At 30.8% G+C, this 23,861-nt stretch overlaps 1 protein-coding gene and 3 long non-coding RNA genes across 6 annotated transcripts; 1 reads left to right on the forward strand and 3 right to left on the reverse strand.

The window, feature by feature from the left end:
* Positions 1-1,547: 1,547 nt before the first annotated feature.
* On the reverse strand, positions 1,548-3,342 carry LOC131602643 (uncharacterized). Its single transcript, XR_009284119.1, has 3 exons — positions 3,218-3,342; positions 2,073-2,150; positions 1,548-1,991 (listed from the first exon to the last, which is right to left on the reverse strand). It is a non-coding gene; the product is annotated as an uncharacterized LOC131602643 (long non-coding RNA).
* Positions 3,343-4,490: 1,148 nt separating this feature from the next.
* LOC131602650 (uncharacterized) lies at positions 4,491-9,099 on the forward strand. 2 transcript variants are annotated; one of them, XR_009284121.1, is made up of 5 exons: positions 4,491-5,232; positions 5,317-5,426; positions 5,693-5,861; positions 7,506-7,601; positions 7,673-9,096. It is a non-coding gene; the product is annotated as an uncharacterized LOC131602650 (long non-coding RNA). The 2 variants fall into 2 exon arrangements; XR_009284120.1 differs by having other exon boundaries at positions 4,491-5,426; positions 7,673-9,099.
* A 4,130-nt stretch (positions 9,100-13,229) lies between these two features.
* Positions 13,230-15,918, reverse strand: LOC131631132 (uncharacterized). Of its 2 annotated transcripts, XR_009292617.1 has the most exons (4): positions 15,560-15,918; positions 14,846-15,477; positions 14,625-14,747; positions 13,231-13,826 (listed from the first exon to the last, which is right to left on the reverse strand). It is a non-coding gene; the product is annotated as an uncharacterized LOC131631132 (long non-coding RNA). The 2 variants fall into 2 exon arrangements; XR_009292616.1 differs by having other exon boundaries at positions 13,230-13,826; positions 14,625-15,477.
* Positions 15,919-17,929: 2,011 nt separating this feature from the next.
* Positions 17,930-19,553, reverse strand: LOC131662132 (uncharacterized). Its single transcript, XM_058931859.1, has 4 exons — positions 18,847-19,553; positions 18,457-18,688; positions 18,323-18,377; positions 17,930-18,051 (listed from the first exon to the last, which is right to left on the reverse strand). Exons 1-4 carry the CDS (start codon positions 19,173-19,175, stop codon positions 17,930-17,932), a joined length of 738 nt encoding a protein of 245 aa, XP_058787842.1. The 5' UTR covers positions 19,176-19,553.
* Positions 19,554-23,861: the final 4,308 nt, after the last annotated feature.

Raw genomic sequence — 23,861 nt, forward strand, 5'->3', positions numbered from 1 at the left:
AATTCTTTTGGTCAATTTTTGCCATGATGTTTTGAACCATGTTTTCAATATCATCCATGTTTAAGTAATACTTTGGCTTGTCCATGGTAGTTTGAACTTGTGACCTTAATCCATGATTAAGTAATGCTTTGACTTATTCATGTTTTGTTGTCAGTTTTTGCAAAGATCTCCCACCAGTGGAAGTTACTTTAAAAATATGTATGAAAATACTTTTGTCGGTTTTTGCATTGATCATCCACTAACATCTTGTTCCCGTCTTCATCCTGAAAGAGAGACATAATTAAAACACTACGTGAGGTATATAATTGGATAGTGTTCTTGTTCCCTTCCCTCATGAACATTTTATTGGAACATAACAGGCCCAAATCTTGCAGAAGTTACTATATAAATGTGTTACCAAGTAGATGCTCATATAAGCTTTCGTTCGGAGTATACTCAAACACCACCGTTAGGTGTTATAAACCCTCTAAAACGGGTCCCACCAAATCTCACATTATACACTAAATCTCATAAAAAATAAATGAAAAAGAAGTCATTTAATATCAAAGAGCGTTGTTTTGTTTGGGGACGTTTTTAATATGAGAATGATGAAAGGTAACTTCCACTGGCGGATGTTCAGTGCAAAAATTGACCAAACGTATTTTCAGACAGATTTTAAAGGTAACTTTCCACTGGTGGAAGATCAGTGCAAAAAGTGACAAAACGTTCCTAGACATATTTTTAAAGTAACCTCCACTGGTGGTAGATCAGTGCAAAAACTGACGAAAAATATTTTCACACAGATTTTTTAAGTAATTTCCACCGGTGGAAGATAAGTGCAAAAACTGATAAAAAGTATTTTCACACAGATTTTTAAAGTAACTTCCACTTAATTTCTTTAGTTTTTTCTCCCTCTCATTCATCATGAATCTGATTCGCTTATAGCAGTACATCCAATCAACGGCTGATAAAATGGTGTCTTTAAGTAAGCACACTAAAAATATATGAAATGAGATAATATATTCTGCTATTATCAGTGTAAGTAAGCACAAAGAAATCACAATGAACAAGCTTAAGAGTAAAAACATTAGTTAGCAAAAACTGTTTCGAGCATAAAAGTAAAGTAACCAAGATTGCACATAAATAAGGATAGAACACAGAAAGATAAAACTAACAGAATTCCACATCTTCAATACAACTTCCAGCAAACCAATAAGTTAGGGCTGGGAAAAAAACCCAACCCAAAATTGTACTGAACATAGTTAAAATTTGTTCAAAGAGTGCTAAATTTTTTTTTCATTTTTGCTTGTCACATTTGGTTTCCGTGACCTTGTCGACCTTCTTACAGCTATCTTAGATGGAGGAGGTGGAGCCGATGAAGAAGGCTCAGCAGCAGATGCATCATTCACCGGCGAAGAAGGCTGAGCAGACGCATCATTCAAGCAGAGAGAGCGCACATCATCCACCAAAGAGGAAGCCAAAACTGTCATTCGCCACATCAAGAATAATCGTTACTGATATAAAGCATTTCATCATTCAATTACCATGTTGATCCAGGTAATGCTTAATGTTAAAGAAATCCATGGGTCAAAATAGATTTTGAAAAAGTCAAAAAATAGATTTTGCAAAGGAAATGTGTACCTAGAAATTGATCCTTGGTTCTGTTCTTCTTTTAGAAGACCTAGTAGTGGAGGACTGGTGGCTGGAACATTCGGCTTCAGATCTAGCTTTAAGATCAAGAGTTCTCCGAAAAAAATGGAGTCTTTTTTCAGGAGAAAAATTTGCCAGGGATATATATTGAGCACATTCTGAATTAAAGTTGTGGAGTAACCAAAATCTCTCATCATCAGTAATATCTAGAGCAGCTAAATCTTCACCATATTGCAGTGCTGTAAGCCCCGCAAAACCCTTCTCATTCTTATACTCTTTCATTCCCATTCTATCTGATGTGGAGGGAAGTATCCTTCTCATCTTCTTAAGGGTACTTTTTTTATGCTGCACTGTCGTTGTTCCTTAAGAGACATATAAATGAAAATTAGACAACTTGCAACAACAATAAAAAACAATATGAGAAATTAAATCAATTTTCCAACCTAAACTTGTACACTGAGTAAGGGTGGAACTTAAGGAAAGAGTACAACTACTTTGATCCACGTTCTCCTCCTGCAACTCTGACCAATAGAAATATAAGTGATCCAAATCTCATCTTCCAAAGCTATGTTTCGCACATGCATGTGAAAAAAGCTAAGTTTAATTATGCAGATGCATCAGTGAAATTTGAAATGGAACTTTGCCCAGAAACGCACATACATGTGCAAATTAAATTCCATGTGTATTTTCGCACATTCATGTGAAAACCCGAGTTCAATTATGCACATGCATAAGAGAAATTGTACATTTATCTTACATTTAGGTCTTACCAAGACCTTGTGTCTTAAAGAGAAAGAGAAAGAGATCTCTTGGTGAATATACTGCAAATGTTGAAGAAGTTCAAGGCGTCCTAATTTCTGGGTGATTATACTGCAAATGATAGCTACCTTTTTCGAAATTCTGATCATTGTATTTCGTTTTTCATAATAAAATAAAAAGTGATTAGAGATGAGGAAATGAGGAATGCATTACTTGACTCCTGTGTATAGATATTGTTAGTGTTGCTCATTGCATCTTAGTTGTCGAGAAAGAATCAAGTAAACAAATACTTGTTTTTAAGAAAAAAAGGCAAAAATAAAGAATGTTATTTCCCGACATATTTTCTATTGGAAATACACTCTACATTGAACTTCATCATCCCTGTAAGCCATCAGTGAATGTGACATTTTAAATACATTGGAAAAGGCTACCCAGATAGATTTTGTTTGAATTCTATTTTTGTACAGGGAAAAGGCTACCCAACCTAATAACATTATGCTATTAAAAATCTTTCACTTGCCTAGTTGCTATATGAGTATGTGCAGGGGCAGAGATAAAATAAAACCCCAAAAAAACCTAGGCAAAGATCAAATCAACCTAACCAATTCAAATCAACCTAATAGGAGAATACCGTCAAACCTAATAGTATAACCCAATTCAAATTAACTTTTTTTTCTGGCGGACACAATCAAACCTAATAGTATAACCCAATTCAAGTCAACCTTTTTTTGGGTTGACACAATCAAACCTAATAATATAACCCAACAGATAAGAGATGACCAAAGAAAAAAATTCAACAGAGAAGAGATAAAACACAAAGAACAATCACCTTTTTTTTCCGGTCGCTGTGGTTGTACTGGTAGAGCTGTGATGCGGTTGTGAAGAAGAAGAACAATCACCTTTTTTTTCCGGTCGCTGTGGTTGTACTGGTAGAGCTGTGATGCGGTTGTGAAGAAGAAGAACAATCACCTTTTTTTTCCGGTCGCTGTGGTTGTACTGGTAGAGCTGTGATGCGGTTGTGAAGAAGAAGAACAATCACCTTTTTTTTCCGGTCGCTGTGGTTGTACTGGTAGAGCTGTGATGCGGTTGTGAAGAAGAAGAGCCAATAAATGCAGTTGATAATAAATTGGTGTAATTTCCCATGCTTCTCTAGCTGCTGCTACTCTGAGCTAAGCTCGAATCAAATCAATGACAAGATGTTCTACGATAACTTTTTGACCAATTTTATATTCAACAACCGAAATATAAGTTTTATTGAATTGTTAATATTTTCAATAAGTTTTATTAGGATAAGTTTTATTGAATTGTTAATAATAAATATTATAAATATTTAATTTTATTCTCATATTATAAATTATATTTATATTTTCTTTAACAACTATTTTTTATTTTGTTCTCATAGTTGTCATGAAAAATAGTTAAAAATAAAATAGTTAAAAATGTGTGAAAAATCATCTACTCATGAAAAGTTGAGAAGACAATTTAAATAGGTAACTCATTTTTATAGACAAATATAATAGTGTGATGTAGGTGTGTTTGATGCAACTTATTTGAAAATGTTCATGGATCGGTTAACCCAATTTTTTATTGATGGGTTTAAACAATATATAAAAAATAAAAATAAATAGAGTACTAAAATAATAAATTTAGATATTTTATTCATAAGATTAAACAATATATAATTTATAATAAATATAAGACACTAGTACAAAATTACCTTTTTAGCAGAAGTTGTTAAGTCAGTTCCCCTACCACCTGACTTAAGAAGCGATGCGGTGGCAATTTCGTAAATATTTGTAACTTAGTTATGTCGGGTGCCATTAAAACCGACTTAACAAATATTAATTAAAAAAAATTAATTTGCATTAAATTCTTAAGTCGTATGTGCTTATTAACTGACTTAAAAAATCTATTTATTAAGTCAGTTGTGGCTCACCTGACTTAAGAAAATTTATTTACTTGAAAAAATTAAATACCAAATATGCATTATGAGAGAATCGAACCCGAGAGTCTTCAAAAAATCGTTTTATTTCAAATTAAATTTATAAAACAAAAAAAAAATACAAAAATTATCGATTTTATTTTCCCCTTTTCGCTCGTGAAGTTTTTCCCCTCCCAAAAATTAACTTAGCTCTCTTTTAGGGTTTTCCTTCACTCTCTCTTTCCCTCCACTGCGCCACCATAATTTCTTGTAATTTACTAGGTTCATTCATTCTATTTAAGCATTTTGTAGTTTGTTGAAATGGATTTGCGGATCCCGTCGACACAGGAACATGAGATTGGGATTTTGAGGGAGAGTTTGGAAGGGGGGATGTGGTGTTCTACGTAAAGGCAAGAAATATCAATGTCGTTGGTAGTTAGGAGAGAGATTGTATCGATTTGGAAGAGAGATGAAACTTCGGAGACTTTGAGGCATGTGTCGGAGTGTGTAACCGAGTAAATCGTTGCATGTGTCAGAGTTTATGCATGGTTCAATTGTTTATTTGAGGTTTTGGTGAGAATAAGTGGAAGAGTAATGAGAGGAATATAGTGGTTCTCTGTATTCTTTAGAAGTATGAAGTTGAAGAATTTAGGGTTTTTGATTTGAAGAAGGTTTTGTGAAGTGGGTTTGACGATGTTTAGGTGATAAAGCTTGAAGCTTTATTTTCGCTTCAATGGTGGTTTTCCTAAACAAAAATCAACAGAACTCCTCTTCCCTTTCGCTGTGTGCTGTCCATCTACCTCCGTCAATGGAATTGGGAGCAAATGGACTCGACTCTTGTGCCTCATTTATATTTATATGATTATGCTATTTAGATCCAAAATCTTTTTTATGCATTTTCAGAATACGCCAATCTTGATAATGTTGGTATTTTCTTATCACTTTTATATGACATATGTAGGTGACAGTTTGTGTGATGATTTCTTTATTGGTTTCTTACATCGCAGGTGCACTCTCTTGTTGATGTGTTTCATTTCAAGAGCAATAAGTGGGTAGATATATTTGATACATTAAAAGAAATGGCTTATTCACATTTGGGAGTTGCAACTGATGAGAGGTACATAGATACAGCCTCTGGACAATATGGTCTATAATGTAGAGGACCTATTTTCATTGTGTTTGTCTTAGGCACCAAAACAAAGAAATGAGATACTTTACATTCATTGTCTTTCCCTAGTTACGCCTCTCTGTCTTTGTTTTGCATACTCTTATGCATATATAATTAAAATGCTTTGTTCACTATATACTGTGTTTTATAATTTTATTTATCTGTATCTGCACTTGAATAAGTTAGACTATTTAACCATCAAATCAAATTTTCAGGCATGCTCCCGCAATTCAATTGTGGAGGGGAAGACTCCATGTCATTGGTGGTGGTAAGGAGAATCACCATACAGCTGCCTTAGATCTTGAGTCTAACTGTAAAGGATGGAAAAGCTTTGGAGAAACAATGGCGGACTAAAATTCATATTCCACGAGGTGGACCACATAGGTGACTACACTACCTATATTCTTGTAGTTAGATCTTTATGCATGCTTAATGGTTAACCTTAATGTTTATTCTCATTAAATTCAAGTAATACAAGACACTATAAGTTTGACTTCAAATTATGAATCCAAAGACCTACTTTCTGAATAGTGAAAAGAATCTCATTAACATGAATCAGGATTCATCATCATCTATCGGAACTCAAGCTTAAATTAATGTTTGAAATAGATATACAGTAGGGACTTGTTTCAATTATATATAGTTTTGTATTAAATCAATACATGACTCACATGTATTCTAAGGTACTGTTAACCATGAATGACAATATATAATGGGAAAATTGGTAGAGATTTTGGTTATATACACTTATACCATGGCATCTTCTGAAAATTTTAATAAAATACCACTTTTAAATATTTAAACAGAAATCCATGTTTTAAGAAAACCAAACATGTGTCACTATATAGAGAAGCTTTTAAAGGACTACTCTTTCACTCCTCCACGTGCCATCAATTCTAATTATGGTTTACATTACCATCATTAACTAAAGCATGTTTGTTCTATACCATGTCTCTCATTTGCACCCTTATGTGATCATCCTGTGTTAGAAAAGAAATGGGGCTGGATTGGATGCTTAGGTCTAAATGTAAGAAGCCTGTAGTTTCAAAAACAAATAAGATATTAATTGAGGAAGCTCCAGTTGAGGATGTATGTCTTAGTATAAAATTCAGTTTCCCCTCAGTTGTTCACTTGTCTAACTCTCATGTCTAGTCTATTTTGATATATGTATGTGTCCTCAAAGAAAGCCTCATTGTTATCTGTTTTTTCTTTCTTGATTTTCTAATGAGTTATCTCTTTATATTATTAAAACACATTGGTGTCATTTTTAAGCTATGTCTTAGGAGATATGGAAAAAAAGGTAGAGAGGGGAAAGATAAAAAAATCAGGGAAAGTAAGCATTGACAAACTTTAGAAGTTATATAGGGATCTTAAAATGCACTCACCAAGGGATAGAATACATCCTTTGTAATTGATTGTAACTAACTCTAGAAAGTTGTAACAGAGGTGCCAGCTAACACAACTCTGAATAACTGAAAGAAACTGGAATGAAAATCAGATTTAACTCTTTCAAAATGGAAAAATGATCAAATGTTATCCGAAAACTGAGAAAAAGGTATCCATGTTGGCCTTTTGGGAGCATTAGCCTTCCGAAGTATGATTTGAGTCTATGGCTTTCTTCTGCATGAGAGTCAGTTTATAATCATTTGTCTAATATTATTTATGCCAAGATTTATTTAATATTTTTCATATATATATATATATATATATATATATATATATATATATATATATATATATATATATATATATATATATATATATATATATATATATATATTTGTATGTTTATGTTCGTTTTTATCAGAATATTTTCAGTTGCTCCTATATTATTGTATTCTAATTGATTGTTGTGAATACTAATTTAAATTTCAGGAATTTAAATAAATGTTTATAACCTATTTGCAAGAACAATGGAAGTATTGACTATTTTCATGTTAACATGTGTTAAAAACAGTATAGAGTCTTGCTTAAGTTTGCAAAAAATGTAATTTGACGTAATGTTTACTTTTATTTTTTGGATTATAGTTGGAAGGAACCCCTTATGTATATCCTCTATCAAACTCGTTTACGAAGACTCCTGTCAAAAGTGCAATTAATGGATTTCAGGCACCATCAAATCTGGTATGATAATTGATGTAAGTCACAATATTTTTTGTCTGATTTGATTGCTCATACAATTTTTCCAACCTCAGGGATATACTACTCAATATAGCACTGATGGATTCAGGGATTATGATAAATTAGTGATTGACTATCTGTAGAAGCATTCAAATACGAGAGTCATTATCTGCAGCAACATTCAAACTCATCGATTTGGACTGCAGTAGAGGTTGCCTTGCTAATTGTGTCTCGTCGTTCTCTTGAAATTAAAATGTCTGTTGTGATAAAAGCTCTTGATGTGTGCGAACCCGACCTTGGTTATGCTCCATTGCCGCTTCAGTGTCTGCTGTGTTCTGTGAGTTGCATTCCATAGTGTAGTTTTTGCTCAATACGATTTAGATTTTGTTGAAGTTCTCAATGATGAGTATGTGTTCGCTGTTTCAAAAGTGATTGTTATGTATTTTTTTAGTGGTTGTTCTCCCTTTCACTACTTGATATATTTTACTTGTAATAATCATTGTGTTGCAGTGAAAGATGAACGATTTGCACTTTAAAATTATGAGAAACATGTCCTAGATTTTGCTCTTTCACATTGTCAGATAATTTTAATTCAGCTCACTAGGATTCCTTGAATGTGATGTGCCCGCAGATTTAAAATGATGTAATTATTGTTGGTTTGCTCCTTATAATTGAGAGAAACCCGGTGTAAATTATGTTCCTTTAACAGTATATTGGATTTGTTCCGTAAAGCCGCTGTGAAGTGGCTCCTTAAAACTGCCTGGAAATAATATCCGACTTATTAAGTCGGTTTATATATAACAGACCTAAGAATATTTTCTTAAGTCAGGTCCAAATTCGACTTAAGAAGTCAAAACTTCTTATGTCGGCAACTCTTAGGTCAGGCTTGGAACTGATTTAAGAAGTCGATTTTAACCGACTTAACAAGTGTTTTTTCTACTAGTGAGAGAAAAAGGGATATGCACTGACAGTGTAAAGTTATTTTACACTATCAACCAATCACAATCATGTATCCAATTAAAACACAATTTTAATTTAAAAAAACTAATATGACATGACAAGTGTAAGGATTTTGATTGGTTGTATGTGTAAAGTTTGTTTACACTGTCAGTGCACTACCTTTAAACTCTAAATATAATTTATCGGAATATATGGATTTTTTGGGTTTCAGGTGATTGGTGATCTTGTGTGGTGAAATAAGTTCTAACCAGTATTTGAGAATAGTAAGATAGAACAATGGTATAATCAAAGTGACATGTTTAGAGTAATTCTAAACATGATGCACATGTGATATCACTTTCAACTTGGGAGTCCTGAGAATATGGGAACCTTAGAACCCCTTAATCCATCCTGGTACGTACTTTAGGATGTAGTGTAGTGGCTATTCTAGAGTAGTTTTGAAATAGTTGATACACAATGTTATACTTAGACGAATTTCTTTGGAGAATATCATTGGCCCCCATGTGAAAGTTTGTAATATTCAAAAGATGAAATATAAACTTTGGGCTCTTTTTTATAATCCTAATCTACGGGTGATACACCCTTAGTCCATACCTTGTGGGTGATTCTTACCTTGACTCTATGATCGTGATTTTTTCTTCTCTCCACTTTGGCTGGCTTGTCATCTTTTTTATTCACAATTGTATGTCATTATGAATAACCTAATCAGCTCACATAAACTTCAATTATATATATATATATATATATATATATATATATATATATATATATATATATATATATATATATATATATATATATATATATATATATATATATATATATATATATATATATATATATATATATATATATATATATATATATATATATATATATATATATATATATATATATATATATATATATATATATAACTAATAGCACTAACGGTTGAAATTTAATGAAGATAATAACTTAGATAATGTTCACTTGTAGATTAATTGATTATTGCATATGAATAGGTTGATGAACCCTAGAACTCAACATATTCATTCACCATTGTTATTCGTCTTTAAGCTTTTTATTATTAAATTATTATTCTGTTATTTGCAATTTGAGATTAAATAATCAAAACCAATACTTTTCACTAACTCATTATAATTCGACTATAGAACGGCAACAATATTACTCAGTCTCTGTGGATACGATATATTAGAAAATATTTACCCAAAATACTTTCAACAAATTGGCGCCGTTGCCGAGGACTGTGTCAATATTGCACGCATTGCAATAGTTTTTATTTTGAGTTTACTTTCATTAATCTTGTTGTTTCACGTGTTTGTTAGTTTTTGCAGATTTAGTGTATGCGCAACAAAGTTTCCAGCGATCAACTTCTTTTTGATCCCGAGATCGAAAGGACCGCTAGGAGATTGAACAGAAAAACACGAAAAAAGAGCAAGCATAGCAAAGGCAAGAGACAACGCAACTGCGACGTCGTCACAATCGTTAGAAACAATTGACGAGTCGTCTGACGGACTTTACTTTCATGAACTATTTGAAGAAGAGCAAGAAGCCATCATACAACACACAATTGTAAACATGGCCGCCACAGCTCCTTGTGCAAATAGTCCTCGTCTCAATTCTCAATTCGCAAAGACTGTCGCCAACGGGCGGACATCTGAAGTGAAGACCGACATTCTACAACTCATCTGTGCAAGTCCTTTCATCGGATTGGACCATGAAGATCCATACACTCATCTGACTCGATTCTATGAGTTAGCAGGTACTACAGGTGTAGCCCAAGCGGAGGAAGAGACTTTACTCAAAAGGTTGTTCCCACATTCTTTGCTATCAAAGGCTAAAGATTGATATCTAGATCAACCTGAAACAATTATGACTGACTGGAATACGCTGGAAGAAAAATTCTGGGAACGGTTTTACTCTCAAAACCGATTCTTTGATGCTAAAACAGCAATTGCAGTATTCTCTCAAGGTAGTAACAAATCACTGAATGAAGCTTGGGAAAGATACAAAGCTATGCTGAGGAAATGCAAGGGACACGAATTTGCGGAAGTCGATCAAATTCACATGTTCCGCAACGGTCTTACACCTACAAATAAGACACTCTTGGACGCCACAGCTGGTGGCTCGTTCAAAATAAAAAATAATTTATTCTACCAATATTATTCTCTTTCTTTTCATAATCCGTTTCAATTTCAATTTTAATATTTCACTTTTTTTTTTTCGTTTATTTTCATTATTATATTTTAAATTTTTATGTTATGCTTTTTCTTATTCTCATGTTATCGCATATGTTTTAAACTAAACATAATTCATATATAATTATAGGTCTGCATCCAACTACTTATGTGATATTCCTCCAAAATTCATTTTGCACATAGTTTTTAGATTTTAGATTTTATTTGCTAGCTCATTTCATTCTTCAATCAAACTCTTAAATTTTTTATATATATTATGCTTCAACCATATCCCAAATAATTACTAATTAACTATTTTACGGTCAATCAGATGTCCTATCGTTGGCTCCAAGTTTTTCACTATTGTCACATAGACTTTCTTATATATTAAAAGTTATTATTTTAACAATTTTTCTTCAAATTGCAACACCTCTGATCACATCCTTTCATCAATCTAAATCTAAAGAATATCATGCACTATAAGTAATAGCAAATAAAAGCAAATTTTGTGGTATATGAATGCTTAAACAAAATAAAAAACAAATATCTAGAAATTATTAAAGAATATTTTGTCCAAATAATATCCATTGATCATATATTATAATTTTTAAAATGAAATTCATATATCATTTAGTATTTTTAACTAATATTTTTAAATTATTAGTCATTATTTATATATAAATATGTGATATTGCATACATTAAATAATATATTAAAGAATTTTACATGTAAATAAAAAATTATATATTAGTTATTATGAAAAATATAATTTTATATCTAATATATCAATTTGCGATCTAGTTTTTATAAAAGGAACAATTATAAAAAAAAAAACAGAAGGAGTATTATTTTAGGAAAAAGTTAACATGTGCTCCAAGGGCACAAGTTAATGAATTATTTATAGAAATATTTTTTTGAAACGCGTGCATTCAATGTATCAAAACTTTAAATATGACTTTATTGCATTTAATTATATTTAACATTTTTCAATTATTGTATCTTTAACATGTGCCCTTAGGGCTAAGGGCACATATTAGCATGACCCATTTTATTACCGTTTACACTATCAAGGTTTTTATAACTACACGTTTCTATAATATAATAAAATCTTTTATATTTTTGCAGTAACTCTTATTTAGTACTAATAATTTATTTTAATTGAAATCTTTATATGTTTCTCTTTCTTAACCAAACCCCACGAAATCACAAAGATGCAGAAAAACCCTGAATCCAAATTTGCATTTGACTCACTATTTAAGTTTCCAATACAAGCTTTTCACTATTCTCTTTAAAATGTTCTACCCTGCAAATCCTATGGTAATACGTGTAATACTACTGCTAGATGCATACTAGTATAATTTTTTTGGTAGGTACGTACTAGATGCATACATTATATATTATATATGAAGTTAACTAGTCAGAGATCCGTGGTGTCGAACGGGTGCATTATTTATGGTGTAGTATTTTTTTTGAATGATACGAAAAAATGTGAAGTAAAAAAGTTTGACCAAATTGTATATATAAAATGGAAATTAATCATTAGAAAAAAGTTTTATGAATAAGATTTTCATAGTCAATTTCACAATGTTTTGCAATTCCAACAACATATATTTTGAGGATGAATAATTTAATTATGATATTGTGTAAATAACTAAAAAAAATATCTAGTAATTTATAATCTTCAAATAATAATCCTGAAATAAATAAAAAAAACAACAAAATATTTGTTAATGTAATAACACATGAATGAGTCTTAATGTAATATCACTTAGATACCATCAAATACAAATGTAAAATTTTAGATATAAATGTAAAATTTGAAATGATTTACTTATTTTAAAAGTAAGAGTAATCATATAGATTTAATTATATTAGATAATCATACACAAAGAAGAAAACATATAATTATGACATGGAGAAAAAATTAATATTTAAAAATAAATATTTTCTCTCTTGAATTAAAATAATGATTGATTAAACTAAAATAAATATTGTCTTGTTAGTGACCCATGAGATAAATACATTTTTCATGTTATTAAAATTTTAAAAAAAATACATTATACAAATAAATCTAAAATGAATTACTTAATTATTAAATAATTATACAAAAAAAAAATTGATCATGAGACGGAAAGAGAATAAAAAGAACTTTAACATTTGAAAAAATAAATAAAATATGTATCATATTGATAGTGATCCGTAAAGTACAACATAATATCATATAAATTTATTTAATATTGTATCAAATTTATTTAAAAACATGTAAATTTAAAATGAATGATTTAATTATAAATGAATAATAATCATAAATGTGCAACTATATTATATTTTCAATTGAAATTGTACTTTATAAAGAGAAAGAGAATGAGGTAGTGTATTATATTTTTAAAATTTAAAAAATACATTATGCAAATAAATTTAAAATGAATTACTTAATTATTAAATAATTAAGCAAAGAAAAAAAATTGATCCATGAGACAGAAAAAGAATAAAAAAATTTTTAATATTTGAAAAAATAAATAAAATATGTATTATGTTGATAGTGACCCGTAAACTACAGCCTAATATCATGTAAATTTATTTAATATTGTATAAAATATATTTAAAACATGTAAATTTAAAATGAATGATTCAATTATAAATGAATAATAATCATAAATATGCAACTATATTATATTTTCAATTGAAATTGTACTTTATAAAGAGAGAGAAATTCTTTGGTAAGCTGCAATATTATTCTTTGGCACAAGAAATTCTGGTTCGCAAAAAGTCAGTAACCATAAATAATGTCACAATGAATTTAGGACAATGTATTAGCTTCTTACAGTGTAAAGGAAATCCATATACTTGAACTGATTTGTGTTGGAAAAAACATCTTCTCACAAACAATTTAGCATAAATATTATATCAAAAGCTAACTCAACTTGAAATATAAAATTGTCTTAAACAACTAAAGACACCAAACTTTCTCCGTAGAACAAACCAAAGACAAGACCACCATAAAATTTCAAATTCACGACAATTTCGAGCTCTGATGAGATGTATCATAGGCTTCCAAAATGCCAACTACGTCCCTTCTTTTTCATACCTGCAGCAAAAAAACAAATCCAATTAACTTGAATTCTCAACTCTAGCTTTTTCAATTACCTATATAAATTATCTATCAAAGCATAAACTCATATAGACATGGCTTACTGCATTATTCTCTAAACTTATTTTTAGGATAAGGTAACTCAATTTATGGCACAATTTATAAATGTAATATTATACATAATTTTGTATAGCTGAAAGTTGATTTTATGCAGAATTTTAAAAGTCTTGATTCACCTTGGGTTTCATTATATTAATCAATTGCCTATTTCAACAAAACTTGCATTGTCTTAGCTTGGTTAAATTGTAGAAGATAAAGAAGAAATAAAACTGGTAGGACATGTTAGGTTGTTAAACATGTTTTAAAAAGAAACTTAGAAAGTTATGAGTTTCATAAATTTATAATCAATTAGTTGCTAATGTTTCAAAAATTAATTTTAATTATGATTTAGATATTATTGTTAAAGTTTCAAATGTATTACCAAATCATGAATATATTGAATAGAAAATGTTTGAGTTTCGATTTACATATCATTGTTACATGAAAAACAATAATTAAATCAACTTAAACCATATATCCAAGATCTTTATTTGATTTCAGATCTCACTAAACCAGATTATAATAAATTGAATCTAGAAACAGATTTCATTCAACTTAGAACTACCACAAAATCATATCCCATTCAATTTCATCACCATGAGCAAAATATCCAAAACATTGTAAAAATAAATATTGAAGAACCAAACTAATAAAAAACAATAATAAACATAAACCATACCCCTTCATTACACTTACCTCTTATTCTGTTTGCTTCTAAATTGGAATATTTTCTGCATAATAGAAAACAAATGAACATGCCAAGCAGCAAATTCTGCAAACTCAGCAGCTTCCTTAACAAAATTATTTTATTCTTATTAGCTGCATAGTAATATAATAAAAAGATGTCAATGTCATCACTTTCTTGCTCTTGGTTTGATCAACCTTACACTTTTAGTTTAACATAAATAAATTAGAACCTGTTGTTTAAGCGTGGATCATGAGCTTTATTCCCATTCTTTCAGTTTTCTCTCAAGCTCCATGAACTGAAAAATAGGAAGCAATAAAAAATAAAAAGAGATCAATGAAAATATCTAGTGATGGATAACCTTATCTTTTGGAAAGTAAGATTTAGACTTACACTCTTGAAACCATTTTTACATCATCTTTTCTAGAAGTCAAATCTTCATGATTTATCAATGAACATAAAAACAGGTCACTAAAAAATATCTAATGTAACATAGAGACATAATATCATACTAAAGGAAAATATCTAGTGATAAGTATTCAAGCAAGACATAAAAAACATGAGAGTTATAAGACACCAAAAGATAAAATCCTAAATAATAATCACCCTGCACCCTTCACTTACAACAATCGTTCCTGGTAAATGCAATCCATGCTAGAGGTGAGAGACAATCAACAACACCGATCAATGATACTTTTCTTACACAGATCCATGCTAGAGATGATAGGTACTTTGATAATAGAGATGAATAAATTAAAAAAAAACACACAAACAAAAGAAGAAACCAACATAGGTACTTTTCTTACAATGATGATGAAAGATTCACTCTGTCTGTTCCATTTTTTCTCCTCTCTAATGTAAATCCTGTCAAAAACTAAGAATTAGAAGGAGGATAAAAAAGAGATCGAAAAACAGAGAAAAAAAATGTAATGAATTGAAACCTAACCATAAACCTTGTCGTTTTCCACTACTGCGAGAATCAACTAAACAGATTTGTCATTGTTGCAACTTCACCATCTCACAACTTTCGTTTATTATTCTTTGAGATTTGTAGATCTCTAATGTTCAGGAATGAAAATAATGGGTAGTGTTAGGGTTTGTTGATGAACCAAAATCAGTGGTGGCATGAGAAAGAGGCGACGATGGGGATGGAAGTCCCGACGTGATTTGGGTGTGCGACGGCGGGGATGAGAAACTGTGACTTTTTTGTTCAGACATTTTTAGGGTTTGAGAAGAGAGAAGAGGGAAGGAGAGAAAGAGAGAGACGAGGGAAAAGAGATTGAAAACAAGAAAGAGAAAAGAGTGTAACACGTGTAGGTTTATTTGGAGTGGAGAAAGGATTTTAATTGCCAAGTGTCAAATAGTTATTGGAAAGTAGAAAAGTTGTAGTGTTATTTAGTTAGTTACTAAAATATCCTTTTGGTAGTGCAATTTTTTTTTGAGAAAAGGACATAATTGGTAATTTGATCAATTGATTAGTAATGGGTACAACAATTAGTTAGTTACTAAAATATCCTTTTGGTAGTGCAATTTTTTTTTGAGAAAAGGACATAATTGGTAATTTGATCAATTGATTAGTAATGGGTACAACAATGAAGAAGAAGCATGAAGATGTTTATTTTGGATACAAAACATTCTTACTTAGTTTTTATTATAATTTTTTTACAGATTGTCCACACAACACAACAATGAAGAAGAAGCATGAAGATGTTTATTCAGAGTATCCAACAAAGTCTAGAAAACTGGTTTGTACTTTATACCACATTTTATACTCTGTTCTTCCCTTTCTTTTTATCATTATTATTTTGAGTTCCAATTCTTTTCTTTATTTTACTAATTTAAGGACTCTGGGGTGACCATGGAGACGATAGAGGAAGATATTCATACAAATGCGATTTTGTCGCTGATCCAACCGAACGAAGAGAGATTGCTAAGACAAACTTGATTCCGGACTCAAAGGGTAAGACCTAACCTTTTTATATTTCGCTGGTTTGTAGTTTTATTTTGTTACATTTTTGCCGAATTATTTTGTTCATGTTTTATTTTGTAGAATTTCAAAGCTATCGTTAGATTTGATACATGTTTGTAACGTCCTTTATTAATTGGGTTGAATTGTGCTCATCCGTAGTAATCATGTTGCGGATGGTTGATTGGTTTTGTACTTATTGTTCCGCTTTAGTTCGATTAAACTTCAATTGTTGTCTTTGCATCACCGGTACCTTTGAAAAAATGTGTATGTATCAACATTGGGGTCGACATGTCAGTGTCGGTAATGTGTCGTTGTTGTATTTTAGTGTTTGTGCTAACGTCATGTTTTTGGTGTTCGTGTTTCATATAGGGTTGTCAAGTTTTTTTTTATTGGCACAAGAGTGGTTATGTTAGTTTCCAAAGATGAAACCTTCAACCTCCTATTGATATCTCCTTCTGCGTCCTTTACCTCATTATAATTTAATGTCTTATGATCTATCATTTTTTCGTTCAAAATAAAAAATAATTTATTTATAAATCATTTATTCTACCAATATTATTCTCTTTCTTTTCATAATCCGTTTCAATTTATATATATATATATATATATATATATATATATATATATATATATATATATATAATATTATTATTTATTTAGTGGGTGATTTTATATTGGTTCATTTTAATAATAGTAATTAATTACTTAGTTAATTTTGAATTAGAAGTGGCTACTTAAATTAGTAGGGGTTAACCCTTACTGATGTCAGCAATGTTGGGGTCGGTTTGGTCGATATAGCAGTCATATTTAGATGTGTGTACACATCAGATCGGATGGTGAACCATTGTTCATATCGGATGGTGAACCATGGTATTGCTATCTTCAGCTAACTGTATCACAGACTTTGATTCTTTTTAGGTCTCATGACATACTTCCAAGAGGCAACTGTACATACTCAAGAGTTGCTTACAACCATCAACCCACCTACCTAAGCAGAGTACATAAAATATTATACACTCTTACTGAGAAGGTAAGTCAACTTTATTATTTCCTTCGCCAATAGAATTTCAAAGCTATCGTTGGTCACAAGGTTAAGAAGTCTTCTTAATATGTCTATTCATAGCTAATCATCAATTATTTGGTTGGAAAATCAATATACCTGTTTCAAACAGTTTTTTAATATCTAGATCATTGAGATAAGTACTCTCAGTTTCCCTTAACGGATCAATTGAGAGAAACTAAACCAGCGTCCCATATGATTCTGCAAAACTATTTGAATAAACTTCATCTGGAATAGCTCTACCAGTCACAGGTGTTTAAAACAGTATTTATGTTTGACCTTGAATGCTATTTGTCCCATCCCGAAACATTTTCAAAAAGATCAAATTTATCACCAACGTTGACAACTTCATCCTCCATACTATGTGTCTCCCCAACTAAACACATAATCTCTACTAAGCATGTAACCCCTAATAAGAATATAACCTAAAATAAATTGGATTTTGGGGAAATTTTACTTTGAAGGAAATGAATATATTTGATATTATAATTTTCTCTTGTAGCATGCTTAATGGCACATGTCTGTTATAAGAATAAATTAGAAATCATAAAACTAAGGAGAACAACACTATTACCTCTCAACCATCAATATATAATCTGAATTTTGCATTCTCGCACGACCTCCAGAATGTACGAAACTACACATTAGGGAAGATGGGTCGAATCCAATAATCAAATTACAACTTTGGACATCTAAGCCCTCTTCAAGAATTGATCTTGCAACAACGACATTGAACTACAAATTAAAAAATTCATCAATAAGTAGTAGTATTTGATCATTATAATACAACAAATTATGTAAGAAATCAGCATACCAATCTCATGTGAAATTCTTCCACGATTTCATTTTGACATTTTTTTTCATTTTTGCTTGTCACATTTGGTTTCCGTGACCTTGTCGACCTTCTTACAGCTATCTTAGATGGAGGAGGTGGAGGCGATGAAGAAGGCTCAGCAGCAGATGCATCATTCACCGGCGAAGAAGGCTGAGCAGACGCATCATTCAAGCAGAGAGAGCGCACATCATCCACCAAAGAGGAAGCCAAACTGTCATTCGCCACATCAAGAATAATCGTTAGTGATATAAAGCATTTCATCATTCAATTACCATGTTGATCCAGGTAATGCTTAATGTTAAAGAAATCCATGGGTCAAAATAGATTTTGAAAAAGTCAAAAAATAGATTTTGCAAAGGAAATGTGTACCTAGAAATTGATCCTTGGTTCTGTTCTTCTTTTAGAAGACCTAGTAGTGGAGGACTGGTGGCTGGAACATTCGGCTTCAGATCTAGCTTTAAGATCAAGAGTTCTCCGAAAAAATGGAGTCTTTTTTCAAGAGAAAAATTTGCCAGGGATATATATTGAGCACATTCTGAATTAAAGTTGTGGAGTAACCAAAATCTCTCATCATCAGTAATATCTAGAGCAGCTAAATCTTCACCATATTGCAGTGCTGTAAGCCCCGCAAAACCTTTCTCATTCTTATACTCTTTCATTCCCATTCTATCTGATGTGGAGGGAAGTATCCTTCTCATCTTCTTAAGGGTACTTTTTTTATGCTGCACTGTCACTGTTCCTTAAGAGACATATAAATGAAAATTAGACAACTTGCAACAACAATAAAAAACAATATGAGAAATTAAATCAATTTTCCAACCTAAACTTGTACACTGAGTAAGGGTGGAACTTAAGGAAAGAGTACAACTACTTTGATCCACGTTCTCCTCCTGCATCTCTGACCAATAGAAATATAAGTGATCCAAATCTCATCTTCCAAAGCTATGTTTCGCACATGCATGTGAAAAAAGCTAAGTTTAATTATGCAGATGCATCAGTGAAATTTGAAATGGAACCTAACCCAAAAAAACCTAGGCAAAGATCAAATCAACCTAACCCAATTCAAATCAACCTAATAGGAGAATACCGTCAAACCTAATAGTATAACCCAATTCAAATCAACTTTTTTTTCTGGCGGACACAATCAAACCTAGTAGTATAACCCAATTCAAATCAACCTTTTTTTTGGGTTGACACAATCAAACCTAATAATATAATCCAACAGATAAGAGATGACCAAAGAAAAAAATTCAACAGAGAAGAGATAAAACACAAAGAACAATCACCTCTTTTTTTCCGGTCGTTGTGGTTGTACTGGTAGAGCTGTGATGAGGTTGTGAAGAAGAAGAGCCAATAAATGCAGTTGATAATAAATTGGTGTAATTTCCCATGCTTCTCTAGCTACTGTTGCTTGCTGCTACTCTGAGCTAAGCTCGAATCAAATCAATGACAAGATGTTCTACGATAACTTTTTGACCAATTTTATATTCAACAACCGAAATATAAGTTTTATTGAATTGTTAATATTTTCAATAAGTTTTATTAGGATAAGTTTTATTGAATTGTTAATAATAAATATTATAAATATTTAATTTTATTCTCATATTATAAATTATATTTATATTTTCTTTAACAACTATTTATTATTTTGTTCTCATAGTTGTCATGAAAAATAGTTAAAAATAAAATAGTTAAAAATGTATGAAAAATCATCTACTCATGAAAAGTTGAGAAGACAATTTAAATAGGTAACTCATTTTTATAGACAAACATAATAGTGTGATGTAGGTGTGTTTGATGCAACTTATTTGAAAATGTTCATGGATCGGTTAACCCAATTTTTTATTGATGGGTTTAAACAATATATAAAAAATAAAAATAAATAGAGTACTAAAATAATAAATTTAGATATTTTATTGATAAGATTAAACAATATATAATTTATAATAAATATATGAGAAAAAGGGATATGCACTGACAGTATAAAGTTATTTTAGACTATCAACCAATCACAATCATGTATCCAATTAAAACATAATTTTAATTTAAAAAAACTAATATGACATGACAAGTGTAAGGATTTTGATTGGTTGTATGTGTAAAGTTTGTTTACACTGTCAGTGCACTACATTTAAACTCTAAATATAATTTATGGGAATATATGGATTTTTTGGGTTTCAGGTGATTGGTGATCTTGTGTGGTGAAATAAGTTCTAACCAGTATTTGAGAATAGTAAGATAGAACAATGGTATAATCAAAGTGACATGTCTAGAGTAATTCTAAACATGATGCACATGTGATATAACTGCACTCAGTGGAAGCCCCCTGGAAAGTAGTACTTGTTGTTGCGAGTAGTCGTAACGTCATTATCACTTTCAACTTGGGAGTCCTGAGAATATGGTTAACCTTAGAACCCCTTAATCCATTCTGGTACTTTAGGATGTAGTGTGGTGGCTATTCTAGAGTAGTTTTGAAATAGTTGATACACAATGATATACTTAGACGAGCTTCTTTTGAGAATATCATTGGCCCACATGTGAAAGTCTGTAATATTCAAAAGATGAAATATAAACTTTGGGCTCTTTTTTATAATCCTAATCTACGGGTGATACACCCTTAGTCCATACCTTGTGGGTGATTCTTACCTTGACTCTATGATCGTGATTTTTTCTTCTCTCCACTTTGGCTGGCTTGTCATCTTTTTTATTCACAATTGTATGTCATTATGAATAACCTAATCAGCTCACATAAACTTCAATTATATATATATATATATATATATATATATATATATATATATATATATATATATATATATATATATATATATATATATATATATATATATATATATATATATATATATATATATATATATATATATATATATATATATATATATATATATATATATATATATATATATATAGAACTAATAGCACTAACGGTTGAAATTTAATGAAGATAATAACTTAGATAATGTTCACTTGTGGATTAATTGATTATTGCATATGAATAGGTTGATGAACCCTAGAACTCAACATATTCATTCACCATTGTTATTCGTCTTTAAGCTTTTTATTATTCAATTATTATTCTGTTATTTGCAATTTGAGATTAAACAATCAAAACCAATACTTTTCACTAACTCATTATAATTCGACTATAGAACGACAACAATATTACTCAGTTTCTGTGGATACGATATATTAGAAAATATTTACCCAAAATACTTTCAACAAATTGGCGTCGTTGCTGGGGACTGTGTCAATATTGCACGCATTGCAATAGTTTTTATTTTGAGTTTACTTTCATTAATCTTGTTGTTTCACGTGTTTGTTAGTTTTTGCAGATTTAGTGTATGCGCAGCAAAGTTTTCAGCGATCAACTTCTTTTTGATCCCGAGATCGAAAGGACCGCTAGGAGATTGAACAGCAAAACACGAAAAAAGAGCAAGCATAACAAAGGCAAGAGACAACGCAACTGCGACGTCTTCACAATCGTTAGAAACAATTGACGAGTCGTCTGACGGACTTTACTTTCATGAACTATTTGAAGAAGAGCAAGAAGCCATCATACAACACACTGTTGTAAACATGGCCGCCACAGCTTCTTGTGCAAATAGTCCTCTTCTCAATTCTCAATTCGCAAGGACTGCCACCAACGGGCGGACATCTGAATTGAAGACCGACATTCTACAACTCATCTGTGCAAGTCCTTTCGTCGGATTGGACCATGAAGATCCATACACTCATCTGACTCGATTCTATGAGTTAGCAGGTACTACAGGTGTAGCCCAAGCGGAGGAAGAGACTTTATTCAAAAGGTTGTTCCCACATTCTTTGCTATCAAAGGCTAAAGATTGATATCTAGATCAACCTGAAACAGTTATGACTGATTGGAATACGCTGGAAGAGAAATTCTGGGAACGGTTTTACTCTCAAAACCGATTCTTTGATGCTAAAACAACAATTGCGGTATTCTCTCAAGGTAGTAACGAATCACTGAATGAAGCTTGGGAAAGATACAAAGCTATGCTGAGGAAATGCAAGAGACACGAATTTGCGGAAGTCGATCAAATTCACATGTTCCGCAACGGTCTTACACCTACAAATAAGACACTCTTGGACGCCACAGCTGGTGGCTCGTTCAAAATAAAATATAATTTATTCTACCAATATTATTCTCTTTCTTTTCATAATCCGTTTCAATTTCAATTTTAATATTCCACTTTTTTTTTTCCGTTTATTTTCATTATTATATTTTAAATTTTTATGTTATGCTTTTTCTTATTCCCATGTTATCGCATATATTTTAAACTAAACATAATTCATATATAATTATAGGTCTGCATCCAACTACTTATATCCAACTACTTATGTGATATTCCTCCAAAATTCATTTTGCACATAGTTTTTAGATTTTAGATTTTATTTGCTAGCTCATTTCATTCTTCAATCAAACCCTTAAATTTTTTATATATATTATGCTTCAACCATATCCCAAATAATTACTAACTATTTTACGGTCAATCAGATGTCCTATCGTTGGCTCCAAGTTTTTCACTATTGTCACATAAACTTTCTTATATATTAAAAGTTATTATTTTAACAACTTTTCTTCAAATTGCAACACCTCTGATCACATCTGTCATACCCCAAAATTTACCTGATATAATCTACATCTTCTAATTTATTAAGGGTGTTAAAAATTAAGAGCCATAGGGTTTAATATATCTATTGTTAAATTCGACCTCTTATAAAATTCTCTTATAAACTGGTTGAAATAAAAATAGGGGTGTGAACAGCAAGTATTTTTGGATCTAAGCAATGAGCCCAATTGTTACAAAAATTCTATGATTTTTGAAGAAATCATTTGTGTTTAACTAACACTTGTTTTATTACTATTTAAATTTCATTATTAATTTTTATTAATATTATGATTATTAGGTAGAATTAAGATTATTAGTATTATTTTTAATCATTAATTTAGTTGGGCAATAGGCCCATTAGGTATAGAAAAACCCTAAATTGATCAATATAAAAGAGAGATATTTTCTAACAAAGGGGAGGCCGACTTTTTTAACCGGACAGATTCTCTTTTTCACGTTTTGGGGGATATCAATTTTTTTTTTTTTTTTTGCAGGCACTAACAAGTTTTGCCGAGAGAGATCCAACAAGTTTATATTTTGTACATACATTCACAGTTTAACAATCACGGTTTTTTTGTCATGAATACCTCTTGCAAAAATCTGTATATTATAAACTAATGCTTCTCTCTCAACTATTAACATTTCTTTTTTTAATTTTTGAATCTTGTTTTATCTCTTTTAATATTGATTAAAGAAGGGAAGTTTGACTTGTCCTTTTCACCAACATATGAG

This window comes from Vicia villosa, linkage group LG1 (assembly GCF_029867415.1).
Source record: "Vicia villosa cultivar HV-30 ecotype Madison, WI linkage group LG1, Vvil1.0, whole genome shotgun sequence".
Taxonomy (NCBI): domain Eukaryota; kingdom Viridiplantae; phylum Streptophyta; class Magnoliopsida; order Fabales; family Fabaceae; genus Vicia; species Vicia villosa.